Raw genomic sequence first — 17,258 nt, 5'->3', positions numbered from 1 at the left:
GAGGACACACTTTGGACCAATTTGTCCACCACTGTGTCCAGTATTCTCGCCCGGAAAATCCCATGGACAGAGGAGTCTGGCGGGCTACAGTCCATAGGGTTGCCATGTGCCGACAGGAGCGCCCGGTGCCCAGTAGAGCTCAGATAAGCAGACGGTAACCAAGTGAAGGTGCAGAGCCACGCTTGCCCTGCCTGTGACCCCATGAGGTTACTGAGATGCATCCCATTTTGCAGAGGAAGAAACGGAGGCCCGGTGGGCAGTGAGGGCAGCACCAGATGGGTTCCTGGGTCCACCAGGCTCATGCCGCCTCTCGCTGGACATCCTTCCTGGGAGGAGTGAGAAAGGAGGAGCGGGGTGTGCAGGGCTGGGGTCGCACTGACCCCACACACACACTGTGTCCCCACAGGGACAGCATGGACAGCGTGAAGCAGAGCGCGGCCCTGTGCCTGCTGCGGCTGTACAAGGCCTCGCCCGACCTGGTGCCCATGGGCGAGTGGACGGCCCGCGTGGTGCACCTGCTCAACGACCAGCACATGGTGAGGCCACTGCCCCCAAGACCCACCCCCGCCGGGCACCCCCGAGTGCCTGGGCCTCCCTGCCTCCCCCCCCGACACCCCCTTGGCCACCCAGGGATCCTGTCCAGTGTCCCCAACGTCCGTCACTCACCCCGCCGCTCAGAAAAAATCCCAGCCTCTGTTTCTGACACCCAGGGTTTCCCCCATGTCCCAGCGCCTGCCCAGCCGGCGTAGAGACGCGGACCTCTGTCCCCTCCCCCGATGCCCCTGTCCCCCGAGGGCCCTGACCTGCCTCTCTCCTGCCCCTGCAGGGCGTGGTCACAGCCGCTGTCAGCCTCATCACCTGTCTCTGCAAGAAGAACCCGGATGACTTCAAGACGTGCGTCTCCCTGGCCGTGTCTCGCCTCAGCCGGGTAGGTGAGGTGTCCGCGCTGACTGCGGAAAGGTGTCTCCGGTGTGCCTGTTCCCTGGGCACCCCTCTGGTCCCCCTCACTCTCCCTGAGAAACCACCCAGCCCGGCGGTTAAGAACGCAGGCTCAGAGCTGAGTTCATCCCTGCTCGGCCACCTCCTGACTGTGGGGTCCTAGGCAAGTGGCATCACCTCTCTGGGCCTCGTTCAGCTCGTCTGTTTGAAGGGGATGATTCCAGGTGCCTGCCTCACAGCATAGCTGCTGTGAATTAACCTGTATAGAGTGTGAGCACAGGGCCCAGTGCACCGGGAGCTCCCAGGAAGGGAGGTTGCTCTCCTGTCTCCCTCCCTCTTGCGCCCTCTTGTCTCCTCCTGCTTCTTCTGCTTTTCTTTCTCATGCGTCTTTCTTTCCCTCCTTGCTGCTCTTCTCACTACCTTTGCCCCTATCCTGGGCACATTCCCTGAGGCTTCTTCTATGCCCAGCTCTGTGCAGGCTGACACTGGAGACACAGATGAGTGAGACCCAAGCCTGCCTTCAGGGGCTTCCTGTCCCATTTGGAGGAGGGATGCGTTGCAGGACAGGCCAACTCAGGCACAGATTATCATAAAAGGGACAGTGTGTGTGGTCATGGAGATAGCAAGGACGTTGTAGGCCCCCAAAGAAGGCACTCCACCCAGCCTAGAAGTCCAGGAAGGCTTGTCTGAGTTGAAACTTGGAATAAAAAAAAACATTTCCTGAACAGGTAAAGAGAGGCCTGGGTTCTCAATCAAAGAGAACAATACATCAGCTCATTCATTTAACCGTTTTTTCATTCATTCACCACATATTCGGATACTCCTTTGGGCCAGGTTTGGTAGGAGAGACACAGACAGTGACTGGAGGTGGGGCAACTACTGTCATGGAGGGGGCTCAGAGCAGGATGAGGCTTGCTTCCTGGAGAAGGGGTTTTCACAGTTGCATAGGAGTTTGCCGTGAGGACCATAAAGTCACATGCTCTTTCACTAATTCCCCCACCCCTTTGCTGAGCCCTTCTCTTGTCTGACTGTGTAGGCCCAGGGACCCAGGAAAGGGTCAGACTCAGTTCTTGCTCCTGAGTAGCTTCTGGTGTTAGGGGACAGCCACAAGGGAGTATGCTCTAGGGAGCAGGTGAGGTCCAGCTGCTAGTGGAGGTGGCCCAGGGTGTTGTGGGGTACCGAGTTGGAGTCAGGTGTTCACAGAAGTGGATCGGATTGGCCAAGATTCCCTGCCCACCCAACACCAGCTTTACTTGGAAAAATCGACCAGTCCTAGCTTGGACTTAGATCCACCCGGTCACACTCTGTGTCCCCGAGGCTTCCTCACCACCCTCCCTGAGCCTCCAGTTTCTGCTCCGTAAAGGTTCATGCTGTGACAGCCACCCCTCCCCATGCCCCTGCCCGCCCCTCTCTGCCCCCAGATCGTCTCCTCGGCCTCCACTGACCTCCAGGACTACACCTACTACTTCGTGCCGGCGCCCTGGCTCTCTGTGAAGCTCCTGCGGCTGCTGCAGTGCTACCCGCCACCAGGTACCAACAAGCGGCCGGGGTCTGGGGGCCTCCGACCCCAAGGCTGGCCAGGGGGTGGGGCGCCAGGGGTCTGTGTCCAGATTTCCCGGAGGCTGGCCTCGTGCCTTTAGCCCCTGATCCGAGGCTGCAGTGGGGGCAGTGCCAAGCCCACGGCCCACTCAGGCTCTGGGACGAGTATGTTGTTCGAGGCGGTGAGGGGCTGGGGTCGGGGGGCACCTGCAGCAGGGAGTCCTTCCCCAGCACAGGGAACGGACAGATCACCGTTTGGTTCCCCTGCTGTGGGCCCGGGCCCTGTAAAGCCAGGCTCAACGCCCCCGCCCTGGAACATCGGGGCTCTGTCAGATGAAACTGATGCTTGGAGAGGGGGGCCTTGCCCAAGGCTACCTAGCACATTAAGGGGTAACTCCAGGCTGTGTGGCAGGAGTCAGCGTAGCTCTGTTAGGGGTTTTCATGCCCTCAGTGCTCGTGTGGACGAAGGGCCTGCAGTGAGCAGGTGCTGTACCAGGGTGTCCAGCCGTCCCCCGCAGAGCTGGCGAGGGGCAGCCATCTCAGAAACGGGGGCTTGGGGATGAGGCATCTTTCCAGGCCCCGGGCAGCGACAAAGAGCAGAGCCTGACCCCTGAGTCCGTGCACGTAACCCCTTCCCTCTACCACGTGGGCCGGGCTCCCCCGGAGTGTCCGGGTTCTTGGCTGTCTGACATCACAGAGCAGTTTTGAGGGACCCTGTGCTGAGGTGCTCGGCACATGGTAGGTGCTTGAGAAACAGTGCCCTTTGATTCAGCCAGGGTGCTGAGCACCTGCTGGGGACGGTGGCTGGTGTGCGGCCCTGAATCTTCGCAGCCAGGGTGCATGCACTGTAGCAGAGTGTGTGACGTATGTGACAGAAGGCCCTTCTCAGCCTGTGAAACCAGGGGTGAATTTTGTCGTGAGTCCCTGGGGAAGGCTGTTCCCCAGCTGAGCTTCTTTGCTCACCCCTTAAGAAAAGGTACAGCTAGAGCCTAAGTAAGCCCTACCTCATAATTCTGGGGTGTGTGCAGGGCAGGCTTAAAAAATACCGTCTAGGACTGCAAATTAACTATGATTATGTGTTTGTCATTTTTTGCCCCCCACCTGGAACAGTTGGGCCTCCCACTGCCTGTTTTTTAAAAAACAGAATTTTGTGCTGCGGTGTGTCAAACCTTCTGGATTCGGCTGATCACTCCCTGGGTCCTTTAGCTGGTTTTCTATCTCGTGAATTTCCTGATAGGTTTGGGTGCCACATTCTTTGCTGGAACAGTTGCCAGCTGTTCAGTCCACTTGGGGTCACCTCACAGGCGAGGGAATGGCGGTTCTCTGGGTTTTGTGAGCTCCTTGTTGGCAACTGTCTCAGGTGCTCAGACCCCTCCTTGGGAAGGGCCGGGTTTGGGGGTGTCTCTGCGGAGGGTTCCTGGCGCTGTCTTTGCTCTGTGAGACTCCTACAGGGCCTGGGTGCTGCAGCAGGGGAAAGGGGGGCTCCCGGGGTGCCGCCTCTGGCCCAGCAGAGTCAGAACAGAGCAGGGCGAGAGCCCAGGTCTGGGGTCCTGTCCTCTGTCAGCCTCCCTGTGCGGCCCAGGGGCCCCAGAAGGGCTTGGGGGAGTCAAGACCCCAGCCTGAAGCTGCTGGGCCTGCCCTCTTCCTCTGGAGGACAGGGGCCATGGCGTGGCCTCTGCCCCCTGGCAGGGGGGCCCAGGCCAGCAGGGAGCTCAACCCGGGGCGTGCCCTCCGTTTCCTCAGAGGACGCAGCCGTGAAGGGGCGGCTGGTGGAGTGCCTGGAGACTGTACTCAACAAGGCCCAGGAGCCGCCCAAGTCCAAGAAGGTCCAGCACTCCAACGCCAAGAACGCCATCCTCTTTGAGACCATCAGCCTCATTATCCACTATGACAGGTGCCTGCGGGGGCCAGACTCCCGGGTCCTAGGGGATGGGGTCTGGGAACGTGACTTCGAGGTAGGAGGGCGATGTGGTTGTGGAGTGTTGCCGTGACTCGTGGGCCCTGGGCCCCTGCTGCGGAGCAGAATTCCTGGCTATCCTTATCTGGGCTGGACGGCCCAGGTGTCGGGTCCCCAGGAATGGTGACTGGGACAGGGCAGGAGTTCAGAGCGGGGTCCTGAGGGGGATGCGAGATGCGTCGGCTGGGGCCAGTCCTCCATGTCGTCAGGTCAGCCGTGTGTTCTCACTGCCCCCGCCCCCCCTCTCTCCCTCTCGCACCGGCAGTGAGCCCAACCTCCTGGTTCGGGCCTGTAACCAGCTCGGCCAGTTCCTGCAGCACCGGGAGACCAACTTGCGCTACCTGGCCCTGGAGAGCATGTGCACACTGGCCAGCTCCGAGTTCTCCCACGAGGCAGTCAAGACGCACATCGACACCGTCATCAACGCCCTCAAGGTGCGACCTCTGGGAGCCTGTCCCGGCCACACTGACCTGGCCTGTGGCTCCTCTGCTCCCTCAGAGCGGCTCGGGGACCCAGCGGCCCTGGGTGACCAGCCCAGGCCAGAAGGGAGCCTAGAGCACACCCTACCTGCTCTCCTTCCTCAGACGGAGCGGGATGTCAGCGTGCGGCAGCGGGCAGCTGACCTCCTCTATGCCATGTGTGACCGGAGCAACGCCAAGCAGATCGTGTCAGAGATGCTGCGGTACCTGGAGACGGCCGACTACGCCATTCGTGAAGAGATTGTGAGTCCTAGGAGGGGCCGGGCACCCAGATTCCAGGGCCTGAGGGAGGAGGGGCCGGGCCCCCAGACTCCAGGGTCTCCAGGTGGGGACATGCCAAGCCCAGATGTGGCGAGTCCACACCCCGACTCCCCTGCCTGGGGCACACACACAAGCCCGACCTTCCCTCCGGCCGGCAGGTCCTCAAGGTGGCCATCCTGGCTGAGAAGTACGCTGTGGACTACAGCTGGTACGTGGACACCATCCTCAACCTCATCCGCATCGCGGGCGACTACGTGAGCGAGGAGGTGTGGTACCGCGTGCTGCAGATCGTCACCAACCGCGACGACGTGCAGGGCTACGCTGCCAAGACCGTCTTCGAGGTCAGCACCCCCAGCTCACCCCATGATGGGGCATCAGGGCAGAGCCAGGACAGTTGGGGCTGTGGGGCCAGCTGGCCCAGGCCCCATCCTCAGAGGGGCTGCGCCACCACAGGCCAGTGTGAGGGTCAGCAGGGCACAGGATGCCCGGTGTGCAGTCAGTGGTCCCCGAGCTCCGCCAGTTTCCCACTCCTTCCACCCTAGACAGGAGGGCCCATTCAGCTCCGTTTTATTCCCTGTGTGAGCTCAGTTCGGTCACTTAACTGCTCTGTGGCTCAGTTTCCCCAGCTGTAAACCCACCCACAGCAGAGTCTCCAGGCGTCTTCAGTTAATAGGAGTCAAGGGCTCAGCAGAGCGCCTGGCATGTGCTGCGTGCTCCTGAGCCAGGATGGTGCTGCTCACCGCTGTCCCCGCCCACAGGCGCTGCAGGCGCCCGCCTGCCACGAGAACATGGTGAAGGTCGGCGGCTACATCCTTGGGGAGTTTGGGAACCTGATTGCTGGGGACCCCCGCTCCAGGTGAGGGGTCTGGGGTTCCGGGGCCCACCTGGGGTCCTGGGAAGGGTCCCTCTGAGGGAGACCGCACCTCCCGGGGGGGCTTCTGGGAGAGGGCGGTGGAGCCGGCTGCCCACCGACATCTGCCCACTCCCCACAGCCCCCCGGTGCAGTTCTCCCTGCTGCACTCCAAGTTCCACCTGTGCAGCGTGGCCACGCGGGCCCTGCTGCTCTCCACCTACATCAAGTTCATCAACCTCTTCCCGGAGACCAAGGCCACCATCCAGGGCGTGCTGCGGGCCGGCTCCCAGCTGCGCAACGCCGACGTGGAGCTCCAGCAGCGGGCCGTCGAGTACCTCACCCTCAGCTCGGTGGCCAGCACGGACGTCCTGGTCAGCGCCCAGTCCCCACGTGCCCCACCTCTGCGCCTTGCCCCCGCTCCCGCCTGAGACCGGCGCTGACGCCCGTCCCTGACCGAACCCTGCAGGCCACGGTGCTGGAGGAGATGCCACCCTTCCCCGAGCGCGAGTCATCCATCCTGGCCAAGCTGAAGCGCAAGAAGGGGCCGGGGGCTGGCAGCGCCCTGGACGACAGCCGGAGGGACCCCAGCAGCCACGACATCAATGGGGGCGTAGAGCCCACCCCCAGCACCGTGGTGAGTGCCTGGGGGGCTGGGCCGGGGGTGGGGTGGCTGGACCTGGCCAGACCGGCCCCTTCTCACCTGCTTCCACGTTGTCCGCAGTCCACACCCTCGCCCTCCGCCGACCTCCTGGGGCTGCGAGCAGCCCCTCCCCCGGCGGCACCCCCGGCCCCCTCGGGTGCAGGCAACCTCCTGGTGGACGTCTTCTCCGATAGCCCGGCCGCCCAGCCCGGCCTGGGGCCCAGCCCCGAGGAGGCCTTCCTCAGGTACCCCGGCCTGGTGCCAGGGCGGCCCCCTTTTAATCTGTCCCCCACCCCAACTCCCCTCTCCCGAGCCTCGTGTCTGCCCTGGCTGCCGCCTGCCCCGGTCTCCCCCTCCCTCCCTCTGGGCCACTCTGGGCTCTCGCTGACCCTGGCCACCCTGTGTTGTCCTTCCCCGTCACCGTCTCAGCCTGCTCTTCCTTCTCCTTCTCTCCTCCCGTCTCTCTCTCTCTTTCTCTCTCTCCACCCTCTTGCTGCCTCTCTGGGATTGGCTGCCTGCCACGCCTGTCTTCTCTTGTCTGCTCTGGGATTGGATGGCCCAGCGAGCTGGAGCCGCCTGCCCCTGAGAGCCCCATGGCTTTGCTGGCTGACCCAGCTCCAGCTGCTGAGTAAGGGGTGGCCTCAGGGGGTTGGGGGGCAGACTCTTGTATCCCCCAGGGAGGGTTAGGGGACTGGGAGCTCTCAGCAGGCTCTCCTGATGAGCTGCGAGGGCTTGGGAGTGAGAATCAGGGCCGTCTGGTACAGGGTAGGGGGGTGATGGTTCCTGCCAGGGTCCTATTCCCATCAGAGGCAATTGCCAGTCTGATTGAGGGGCTCTGTGGGGAATCCAGGTGTATGGATTCTGGGCTTCTGTTCCTTCAGGGCTTGCGTCTCCCACCAGTAGCTCTGGGCCTTGACCTCTAGCCCCCCAAGCCCTCTCCCATCTCCCTCCTTTCCCACCTGCAGCCCAGGTCCTGAGGACATTGGCCCACCCATCCCAGAAGCCGATGAGCTGCTGAATAAGTGAGTTGTGGGTGAGGTTGAGGAGGGAAGTAGGGACAAGTGGGGAGCACAGAGCAGAGCCCAGGCAGGCACCGTCATCCTGACCTCCCACCGTCCCACGCAGGTTCGTGTGCAGGAACAACGGAGTCCTGTTTGAGAACCAGCTGCTGCAGATTGGAGTCAAGTCAGAGTTCCGGCAGAACTTGGGTGGGTCCAGAGGGCAATGGGGTGAGATTTCTGGGAGACCCTGGCTTGGGGAGGACATGGAAGGAACTCAGATGGAGCCCTGCCTCTCACCCCTGCTCCTGCAGGCCGCATGTATCTCTTCTATGGCAACAAGACTTCAGTGCAGTTCCAGAACTTCTCTCCCACCGTGGTCCACCCCGGAGACCTCCAGACTCATATCCTCTCGGCCTGGCCCAGCCCTGCCCCTCCAGGTCTGCTTTCCTGGCAGCCGGGAAACAGATCCAGATCCCTGTTTGGCCCCTTTCCTTGAGAGCCTGAGCCCATGGTACTTCTCTGAGATTTAGCATCATCTGTAAGAGGGAGTGGGCCTCTTTCCCAGGACAGGAGAGGACACTTATATGACGTGACAGGGATGCAGGAGGTGTTACTTCCTGAATCCCACATGCTCTGGGCCTCAGTGGGTACCTGTAAGGCCCCCTGCTGTGTCCTAACCTTGTCTTCCATTGGGCTCCACACCCATGATTCCAGTGCCTCGGCCAGTCACTTGGCCTCTCCGAGCCCTGCTCTCCCTTTGGTGAAGTGTGGATCCTCCTCTTCCTTCTCAGTCTTGTTTTGAAGATCAGTGTGGCTGGAAGACCCTGGAAGGGTGGCTGGCATGAAGGAACTGCTTGAGTAGTGTCAGTCCCCTGTCCCCCTTCTCTGGGCCTCAGTTTCCACAACTTGGAAATTAGAGTAATTAGACCCCAAAACTTGAAGACCTTTTCAGCTCTTTGTTTCATTCAACATTTCCAGAGAACCCCTGTAGGCTCAGCTTTGTGCTGGGCAGGGGCGGGGGGAGAGACGTAAGACCAACTTGCCATTGGGTTGTCCGAACCAAAGGTAGCTGGTGGTAACACCGATTGCTACCGTTTCAGTGAACTTACCATGTACCAAACGCATTGACAGGTACTTGTGGGAGATTATTTTATTGACTGCTGAGGACACTTACATCCATTTTGAAGATGAGGCTGAGACAGATTAAATGACTTCTTAACCTCTAAGAAGAGCTGGGATTCAAACCCAGGTCAGCCTTCAGAACCAGGGCGTGACCTGTGCCATAATGGAGGTGCCTGAACCCACTGTGGAAAGCCAGAGGCACCCAGGTCAGAGGTTTGGATTAGGAAGGATTTTGCAGCTGGGCCTTGTTGGATGAGCCCCGGACGGCAGGGCTGGGGTCGCCAGGAAAGTTCTAAGCCATCAGGTGATGATGGTGAAGTCCCTTTGCCCTACTTGGCGCCCCGCCATTCCTCCCCACTCCCCCGCTCGCTTTTCTGGCTTCCTTGACCACAGGCGGGCACAGCTGGCCGTACAGACCAAGCGGGTGGCCTCGCAGGTGGACGGCGGGGCGCAGGTGCAGCAGGTGCTCAACATTGAGTGTCTGCGGGACTTCCTGACGCCACCGCTCCTGTCGGTGCGCTTCCGGTGAGTCAGGAGGTGGGGCGCTGCCTGGTGGGCGGGGCCCCCAGGGCGGGGGCGGGGCCTGACGAGCCCTCCCTCTCCCGCCAGGTACGGGGGCGCCCCCCAGTCCCTCACCCTGAAGCTCCCAGTGACCATCAACAAGTTCTTCCAGCCAACGGAGATGGCGGCCCAGGACTTCTTCCAGCGTTGGAAGCAGCTGAGCCTGTGAGCTGCGGGGGAGGGGAGCCAAAGCCGCCCTCAAGGTGGGCGGGACTGGGGCTGCCAGATCCCTGACTTGGACCTTGTCCCGCCCCTAGCCCCCAACAGGAGGCCCAGAAAATCTTCAAAGCCAACCACCCCATGGACGCGGAGGTCACTAAGGCCAAGGTGAGAGGCTAGACAGGAGAGGCAGGGGGCTACCATCCCAGCCCTAGCCCCTCTCCTCCCCCGAACTCTGGGATTTGGAGGGTGGTGGCTGCCCTACCTGAGCCTGCTTTCCCATCTGTAAAGTGGGACTAATTTCCACTCCCAAGGGTTTGGGGTCACTGGCATGCCGCTGTCTGGGAGCTAACCAAGATCGGGCACCCTCCTTCCCCCTTAGCTCCTGGGGTTTGGCTCTGCTCTCCTGGACAATGTGGACCCCAACCCTGAGAACTTCGTGGGGGCTGGAATCATCCAGACTAAAGCCCTGCAGGTGGGCTGTCTGCTCCGGCTGGAGCCCAATGCCCAGGCTCAGGTGAGTGGTGGTTTCCAAAGCCTCCTGCTCTGTGTGCATTCTTTGCTCTTCTGTCTTCCTCTCCCTTTTCCTCCCCGCTTTTTGGCTCTCTCTATCCTTTACACCCTTTGTGACCTCTTTTTTACCTTTCATCCTTTCCCTCTCTTCTATCACCTTTCTGACCCCTTGATCCTTTCTCATTTATCTGCCCTATGTCTAACCCCCTTTCCCCCGCTCTCCATCCCGTCTGTCTTCTCCCTGAGTTGCCCTGTCCCCCCTAGATGTACCGGCTGACCCTCCGCACCAGCAAGGAGCCCGTCTCCCGTCACCTGTGTGAGCTGCTGGCCCAGCAGTTCTGAGCCCTGGACTCTGCCCCCCGGGGATGTGGCCGGCACTGGGCAGCCCCCAGGACTGAGGCAGCTTTGGTGGATGGGGCAGCGAGGGACCTCCGCTGGTGACAGGGAAGACCCTGCGGTGGGGGGATGCCCAGGAACTTCCTCCGGCCTTTTGTATTTTTATTTTTGTTCATCTGCTGCTGTTTACATTCTGGGGGGGGTAAGGGGGAGCCCCCTCCCTCCCTTTTCCCCCGAAGCACAGAGGGGAGAGGGGCCGGGGAAGTGAGTGCCTCCTCCCCTCCCACCCCATCCTGTCATAGCCCCTCCTGCCCCCTCCCCTTCCAGGGGCTGTGTATTATTGTGAGCGAATAAACGGAGAGACGCTAATAGCCCCAGTCCTTGTCGGTGTCTGGCACTCAGGTCCAGTGGTCAGAGGAGCGGGGTGAGGGCATGCAGAGTGTGGGTGGCCAGGCCCCGCAGCCCATATGTGGGACTCTGAGGAGATAGCAGCAGCAGCAGCCGCCGTGGCCCCAACTGCAGCGCCACCAGCCGCCATCCCGTGCCTGGCTCCTCAGTCCCCGACACCAAGTAGCAGGCTCTGGCTACCTGGGCCCGGTGGATGGCCTCTTCTGCTTTCTCCTCTGGCTGCCCTGGCTCTGAAAGAAGGACAGCGAGGGTCAAGGTGACCAGTGAGGCCTGGACAACTAGGATGCCAATCTGAGGGAGCCACCCCCATCCTGGGCTAAGTCTGACATCTGGTGGAAGAGCCTCGCAGCTCCAGCCAGCTGTCAGGACTTGAGGAGATCAGACTTTCTCCCTCTCTTCCAGCCCCAATGCCCCACTTTCCTGGGGACACTGTGTGTGCAGCTCCAAGCAATCTGGTTAGCAGTACAGATCACAGACATGCAAGAGATGCTGCCCAGGTGCCAGGCACTGGCCTCCAGAGGACCCCACCCCACTTGGGAAGCAGGTGAGGGCGGTGGAGTCTCATGGCTAGGAAGGGGCAGTCCTTTGCCCCTCCAGGTGGAACGTTTCACCATTTCGTTACACTCATCAGGGTTTTTGCTGGGATTGTAGTGTCACTCTGAGTCCCTGTCTGTCAGGACCTCAGGTTCTGTGTGACAGCTTTTCCTCCTGGACCTGGGTTCTATGGAATCTACCACCCTCCTCCACCCAAAGCCTGTATTTTCAGCAGTAGAGCAGGAGCGTGTGGATGTGGGAGCCAGGCTGCTGCTGTTTATTAGCTAAGCCTGTTTGCTCATCTATAATATGGAAATGACGATGTAACAGGAAACAATCTTCACCTATGAGGATGTGAAAGTCGCTTAGTCTTCTCCGACTCTTTGTGACCCCCATGGACTATACAGTACATGGAATTCTCCAGGCCAGAATACTGGCGAGGGTTCCAGGGGATCTTCCCAACCCAGGGATCGAACCCAGGCCTTCCGCTTCGCGGGCGGATTCTTTACCAACTGAGCTATCAGGGAAGCCTGAGGATGAAGTGAGTCAATACACAAGCACCTGGCCGGAGATGAGGTCTCGGTGTTTAGGATCAGCCAGGAGGCTCTGAAACCTGCAGACTGGGCCTTCTGTGCCCCTCCCTTCAGCTCTCTTCCATTCTCGCCTGAGTACATGCCCAGGCCTCACAGACGGCCATGCCCAGTCCACGCTTCTCCTACTGCTTTCCCCTCCCCCGCCTCTTACCCCAGCCTCGTGAGAACTGGGACCCAGTGCCCCAGCCTGTGCAAAGGGGTCGCTGTGCCCGCCGCTGACCTGGTGGGAAGTGAGTGGCGGTGACCAGGGTGTAGAAAGAGCGGAGAAGGCGCCGACGGTGCTCCGGAGCCGGTTCTGAAGGGGGAAGAGGGGCGGGGTAACGCAGAGCCCCTCCCCGGCGCCCGCCACTCCCGGCGCCCGCCCACCTCCCAGTCACCTTTATCCCGCGAGGGGTCCACCGTGAAGAGACAGCGTTTCAGTTCCAGGTGGAGGAGCAGCAGCCTGTGGGGAAACAGGTGTCACGGCCAGGAAAGAGATGCTGAGGACTCCCAACCCACTCCCCCTGCCGCGCCCTACCCGAGGATGTCCGTGTGCAGCGGGAATCCCGCGGGCAGCGCTCGGGGTCCCAACGGCAGGCAGCCCCGCAGCGGCTCCAGCAGGGGCTGCCACCAGCGCTCCAGAAGCTGCAGGGCGGCGTGGTCAGCGAGAGAGGCAGGGGCCAAGGGCGAGGTCAGGGGGATACCAAGGGGAGGCAGTCTGGCCAGGGAGCTGGGGAGGAGACCACAAAGGCAGAAGGGACCGCGGGAGGGAAGAGAGGCCCGGAAGGATGGGGAAGAGGGGCCACTGCGGCTGAGCCCAAAGGGGCGGGGCTTATAATGGGGGCGAGGCTACGAGAGGGTGGGGCCTGTGGGGGCGGGCCTACGAGGGGTGGGGTCTGTGAGAGGGCGGGCCTACGAGGGGCGGGACGGACACAGGGCGGGTCCAGGGTAAAGACGCACTCGCCCCGCAGGGTGCTCAGAGGAGGGCCAGGAGTCGCGAGTAGAACGTGAACTTGGAGAAAAGCGGAACGGAGCCCAGATTCACCTGCGCATTCAGCTGGCTGAGGGGAGGCCGCGGGCCGCAGAGCAGACACAGCTCCAAGTCTGGCAGAAGCGTCAGGGTCAGTAGCCGGTGTGGAACCTGCAGCAGCGAGGAGGGTGGGCTGGCCGAAGCTCCTTCCCTTCTCATCGCAAGCCCGGCCTCCTAGAGGCGGTCTTCCAGGTCCCACCCCTGGCGCGCTCCTCCCAGCCCTCACCGTTCCCCCTGCCCGCCCCACCCACTCACTCACCGTGGGGCTCCCGTGCGGCAGGTACACCGGGTAGTCGCGAGCGGCCTGCGGCGGCAGGGACCCTACCAGCCAGGGGAGCAGCACAGCCTCCGGCATCCCCAGCCGCCACCAGCTCTCGGTCGCTGCCACCACCCGGCCCGACACGACCAGGCTGACGAAGGCCGTGCCCGCCGCCTCAGCGAACCCAGAGAGGGCTTCCTGGGTAAGGGAGGCAGGCCGACTGCGAGTCAGAGGACATGAGCAGGGGCGACAGACTTCCCAGGTGGGTGAGTAGGGGGAAGAGACCGGCGTAATTCAAAGCTAGCTTGGTGGCCATGCTCCTGGGCCTCACCCTCCCTGGGCCTGAGTCACACTGTAAAATTAAACAGGTAGGGTGACCGCTGCCTAGTCTGACACGTCCTACCGAAGCTAGTAATTTTAACAGCAGCAGCTACGGTTTATTGAGTGCTATTAAGTGCCAGGTGGGCGCAATCTACAATCTACTGAAGCTCAGAGAGGTTGTCACCTGCCCAGAGCCACAATGCTGGGAGGCAGCCATGCCAAATGAAATCAGATCAATATTTAAGGAAGAGTAGATAGAGATTTCCGTGGAAGAAAGAACAGGATGTGCCAGGGCAGAGAAACTGAGGAGTTGTGGGGATTTGTGAGACTTATGAGGCAGCTAGGAGAGGGTGGACTGTGGAGTTAGGAGTTAGCAGAGGTTAGGGCGAGAAGGCGGGCGGGCATCAGATTTCTCAGGTCCTCAACATGAGACTAAGGGGCTGGGACCTTGTCCTGGGGCTGATGTAAGTCTCAGGTGGGCTGTGACCAGGGGAGGGGTAGAGTCAGCTCAAGGTGTAGAAAGATCCTTCCAGGGTCAAGTGGGAGTTGGACTGGAAGCCAAAAGGATGGGAAGAGGCAATGGTCCAAAGGTAAGAGGCGGACACTGAGCCAGGGCCAGAGGGATAGTTTAAAAAGTTTACGAGGCATTCCCAGTACCTGCAGCAGGGACCCCTCGGGAGGAACCACACAGTCCACACACTGAGTCAGGTCTCCGATGAGCTCTGAGTCTCCCAGGAAGCTGTCGATGAGGCGGTAACTGGCCTAGCAGAAGGGAAAATGGAGGAGCCCAAGACCCAGGTGGCACCCAAATCTGCTGGCTCCCCCTCAGAAAACTGGCCCACTGGGCCTTGCTAGGGGATGTCACACAACCAAGATGCCCTGGGAGCCCAATGAATAAGGCTGCCCCAGGGGTTTCTGGGAACCATAGTTCTCAAATATCAGTGACCAGGTATCCTAACTTCCCATCCTCATGTCCTGCAGCCTCACCCTCAGCTCCTTCTTCAGTCTCTCTACGTTGCGGATATTGGTCAGCTCTTCAAGTCCCACGAGAAGAACCTAGAAGAACCATATAGGAGAGTAGGGGCCCTGGACAATTGGTTATAAGACAGGAGGGGCTGGGACTCAGACTCCTGTGTCTGAGGGAGGAGGGACTGAGGACCAGGATTCCTGGGCTCTACAGGAGGCAGTTGGGAGTCTGGACTCCTGGGTCTGAGGGAGAGGGATGCTGAGAGCTCAGATCCCTGGGGTTGGGAAAGAGAGTTAAGGAGGGACTTCCCTAGTACTCCAGTATTCTTGCCTGGAGAATCCTATGGATGGAGGGGCCTGGCGGGCTACAATCCATAGAGTCACAAAGAGTCGGACACAACTGAGCAACTTCTCTGTCTTCCCTAGTGGTCCAGTGGTTAAGACACTTCACTTCCACCCAGCAGGGGACGGGTTCAGTCCCTGCTCTGGGAACTATGATCCCACATGCCACAGGATGTGGACAAAAACAAACAAGAACTTTAAAAAAATAAGGAGGGGGTGGTTAGGGAGTCTCACCATGGCCCCAAACACCATCTGGAGTAGTCTCTCCAGCCTCAGCTCCGAGGTGCCCTCCTCAGACGACAGAACAATGAGGGTGATGCTGTGAGAAAGGAAGGTGAGAAGGATGAGTCCAGGCCAAGTAAACAAGACAAAGAGGAGAGCAGGTCGGCCCTGGATCCACACCCCAGCACAACCGGCCTCTCATACAAAGAAGCTCAGCAATCAGGCTGAATGCCTTGTCAAAGATCCCACAGCCCAGTCTCAGCTGGCGCTGGAGAGCTGGTCAACCTGGGGTCATCTTCAACAGGGGCTGTCCCCCTGGCCCTGCCCCCAAGCTGCCGTTGGAGACCTGTCATGGAAGCTCTTCCACACCACGGTTGTGTTCTCCGTCCTCGCAGAGCTCAGTTGCACCTCGAGATTCTGCCCAAACATGTGGACTCCATTGAGGGAGCCGATGACAGAGAATGGGAGCTGGGGAAAGATTGGGATCTTGAGACAAGAGCCCCCAGTCTCCTCCCCCTTGGGAGCCAAATACTCAGGCCCCCAACCCCGTCCTCTCTAGATCCCCTGGCCCCTCCTCTTCAAGAAACCAGGATTACTGGTCAATTGCACCTTCGACGGTCTAAACACAACTCTGAAACGTCCCCAGCCTCTACTCCCTTGAGGACCCAAAGTCCTTCTAAATCCCTGCTATTGCAGAGATCGAGGCGCCCGGGGGTCCCACCTGTTGGCGGGCGGGGGCGCCACCGCGGCTGCTCCTGCAAAACAGGGGGACCCCGCTAGATGCCGCGAGGCACAGCAGATGTACCGTGCCCTCGGTCCCCTCCTCCCCCATCTGGAACGCTCGCCACCCAGTCCCCTCGTGGGGAGAGTCAATCTCCGCCTCGGAGCACGCCCATAGTCACACGAAGTCGGGCTGCTGCTGTCCGGAGCCGCCAGAGGGCGAGATAGGGAGCTGATTGGAAGAGGACTATATTCCCGCCTTCCTCATCCCAACTCAAACCCCTCCTCATGCCCTTTTCCAGCACCTCCCCCCGAGCCCCGTTACGCTCTTTTCCGCCCCAGCCGGAAGTCACAGTACCCCTAACAAAGATGGCGGCTTTGCGTTTGCTAAGCTGACTGGTCGCTATTTGAAGCGATTTGACTCTATTTAAAGAAGAGGATGCAGAGCCCAATTTGAAGGTAGTGACTACCCCAAGGCTCTGCCTAGTAACCACCACGTAAGCGAGTGTGTTTCACATTCTGAATTGACGAACAACCGTACCACACTCAAAGATGGCGACGGTGCCGAAGCGTTGCCTAGCTGCCGCTTTAGCTTGGCTTTCTCTTTTATGGTAGGAAACACTATGCTCCGCTCAAAGATGCCGACCGTGCCTTGGTGTTTCCTAGCAACGACCAGTCTTAGTTTCCTTCTAAGGCTGTAAATAGCTGTGCCCCTCTCAAAGATGGCCGCATGACGAATCACGGGCAATCTTCCTTAGAGCAAAATTGAGAAAGACACAATCTCCCCTCTTACCTTCGAGGATGGTTTGGTCCGGCAAGAGTTGCCTAGTAACCAACAAATGCCTTGGTTGTTTTTGTTATTAGAACAAGAAAGATGAAGTCCTTTATATTCCAGAATCGTAAAATAATATTATTTATAATGAATTTATACATGATAGTGTATAGTGCAGAATGTGAAAATACTCCTACCGAAATCCCTTCCCTGAAATAAAAAGTTGAGTTTAACCCAGGATATTCACGTTTTCACAGATACTACTGTGCTAATGTTGGTTTCAAACTTTGTTTTTCTCACGAAATTGTAGAAATATACTTTTTTTTTTAAATGTCTTATCCTAACCTATATCATGGATGTAACAATATATTTAGCCCATCCTATACTGACATAAGTTAGGTTCTTATCACTATGTGTTCAAAGGGATAAAGTAAATATTAAGTTATCAGTTAATCAAATCGTTTTTCTCAGAACAGTTGCCTTCATTTATGCAAATATATTTATAAAACATATAGTTGTATTAAGAAAGCATTTATTTCTTTTAAACATGTTTTGCCTACATTCTGGATTTGATTTCTAATAGCTGATAAGAAATAAGACGTTTTCTCTGCACATTAAATTACATGAAATTTAAAGAAGAACAAGGTGAACAAAATAACAAATGAAGTAGAATAGCAATTTTTCCTTGTAGTTCTATGAATTTTTCCTTTTGTCTGCTTATATTTATTTAGACTTCTGATATACTTAGGTTT

At 59.1% G+C, this 17,258-nt stretch overlaps 2 protein-coding genes and 1 long non-coding RNA gene across 20 annotated transcripts in view; 2 read left to right on the top strand and 1 right to left on the bottom strand.

Moving 5' to 3' along the window:
* The window catches only part of AP2A1 (adaptor related protein complex 2 subunit alpha 1), a 28,082-nt gene extending 17,353 nt beyond the window's left edge, over window positions 1–10,729 (top strand). For 2 of the 16 annotated variants that reach the window (XR_014060767.1, XR_014060769.1), the window contains 21 exons: window positions 407–536; window positions 827–928; window positions 2,361–2,469; window positions 4,222–4,372; window positions 4,701–4,869; window positions 5,020–5,157; window positions 5,334–5,516; window positions 5,934–6,031; window positions 6,168–6,399; window positions 6,495–6,662; window positions 6,750–6,913; window positions 7,231–7,296; window positions 7,634–7,690; window positions 7,794–7,876; window positions 7,981–8,106; window positions 8,801–8,918; window positions 9,185–9,316; window positions 9,401–9,517; window positions 9,610–9,679; window positions 9,894–10,028; window positions 10,289–10,729. Coding sequence is in view for 6 of the 16 variants with exons in the window: in XM_081515004.1 (XP_081371130.1) it covers window positions 407–536; window positions 827–928; window positions 2,361–2,469; window positions 4,222–4,372; window positions 4,701–4,869; window positions 5,020–5,157; window positions 5,334–5,516; window positions 5,934–6,031; window positions 6,168–6,399; window positions 6,495–6,662; window positions 6,750–6,913; window positions 7,231–7,296; window positions 7,634–7,690; window positions 7,794–7,876; window positions 7,981–8,081; window positions 9,195–9,316; window positions 9,401–9,517; window positions 9,610–9,679; window positions 9,894–10,028; window positions 10,289–10,366 (2,473 nt within the window). In the remaining 10 variants the exon portion in view is untranslated. Of the gene's footprint in view, window positions 1–406; window positions 537–826; window positions 929–2,360; window positions 2,470–4,221; window positions 4,373–4,700; window positions 4,870–5,019; window positions 5,158–5,333; window positions 5,517–5,933; window positions 6,032–6,167; window positions 6,400–6,494; window positions 6,663–6,749; window positions 6,914–7,230; window positions 7,297–7,633; window positions 7,691–7,793; window positions 7,877–7,980; window positions 8,107–8,800; window positions 9,317–9,400; window positions 9,518–9,609; window positions 9,680–9,893; window positions 10,029–10,288 lie in introns of all 16 variants that reach the window. The other 14 variants (XR_014060771.1, XR_014060773.1, XR_014060765.1 and 11 more) reach the window with 11 other exon arrangements.
* FUZ (fuzzy planar cell polarity protein) lies at window positions 10,509–16,490 on the bottom strand. 3 transcript variants are annotated; one of them, XM_081515026.1, is made up of 11 exons: window positions 16,276–16,490; window positions 15,361–15,482; window positions 15,027–15,111; window positions 14,472–14,540; window positions 14,142–14,246; window positions 13,164–13,361; window positions 12,920–13,015; window positions 12,413–12,519; window positions 12,273–12,337; window positions 12,116–12,190; window positions 10,509–10,998 (listed from the first exon to the last, which is right to left on the bottom strand). In XM_081515026.1, exons 2-11 carry the CDS (start codon window positions 15,441–15,443, stop codon window positions 10,772–10,774), a joined length of 1,110 nt encoding a protein of 369 aa, XP_081371152.1. In that variant the 5' UTR covers window positions 15,444–15,482; window positions 16,276–16,490; the 3' UTR covers window positions 10,509–10,771. The 3 variants fall into 3 exon arrangements, with proteins under 3 accessions (XP_081371152.1, XP_081371149.1, XP_081371150.1); XM_081515023.1 differs by lacking the exon at window positions 16,276–16,490 and adding an exon at window positions 15,736–16,037; XM_081515024.1 differs by lacking the exons at window positions 15,027–15,111; window positions 16,276–16,490 and adding an exon at window positions 15,736–16,037 and having other exon boundaries at window positions 15,384–15,482.
* On the top strand, window positions 12,820–17,141 carry LOC145515226 (uncharacterized). Its single transcript, XR_014060774.1, has 3 exons — window positions 12,820–12,995; window positions 13,185–13,425; window positions 14,466–17,141. It is a non-coding gene; the product is annotated as an uncharacterized LOC145515226 (long non-coding RNA).
* Window positions 17,142–17,258: the final 117 nt, after the last annotated feature.

The sequence above is a fragment of the Giraffa tippelskirchi genome, chromosome 7, assembly GCF_054371585.1.
Source record: "Giraffa tippelskirchi isolate mGirTip1 chromosome 7, T2T-mGirTip1v1.2.pri, whole genome shotgun sequence".
Lineage (NCBI taxonomy): Eukaryota > Metazoa > Chordata > Mammalia > Artiodactyla > Giraffidae > Giraffa > Giraffa tippelskirchi.
Note: the sequence above shows the minus strand (reverse complement) of the source record. Positions and strands in the feature narration are given on the sequence as shown.

Excerpts from the sequence above, each read along its gene's own strand:
- FUZ (XM_081515023.1), bottom strand. The coding sequence starts at position 15,846 with ATGGGGGAGGAGGGGACCGAGGGCACGGTACATCTGCTGTGCCTCGCG. Across the intron at positions 15,483-15,735 it reads GCGCCCCCGCCCGCCAACAG|CTCCCATTCTCTGTCATCGG; the intron begins GTGGGACCCCCG and ends ATCTTTCCCCAG. Across the intron at positions 12,338-12,412 it reads CTGCACACGGACATCCTCGG|GCTGCTGCTCCTCCACCTGG; the intron begins GTAGGGCGCGGC and ends GTTTCCCCACAG.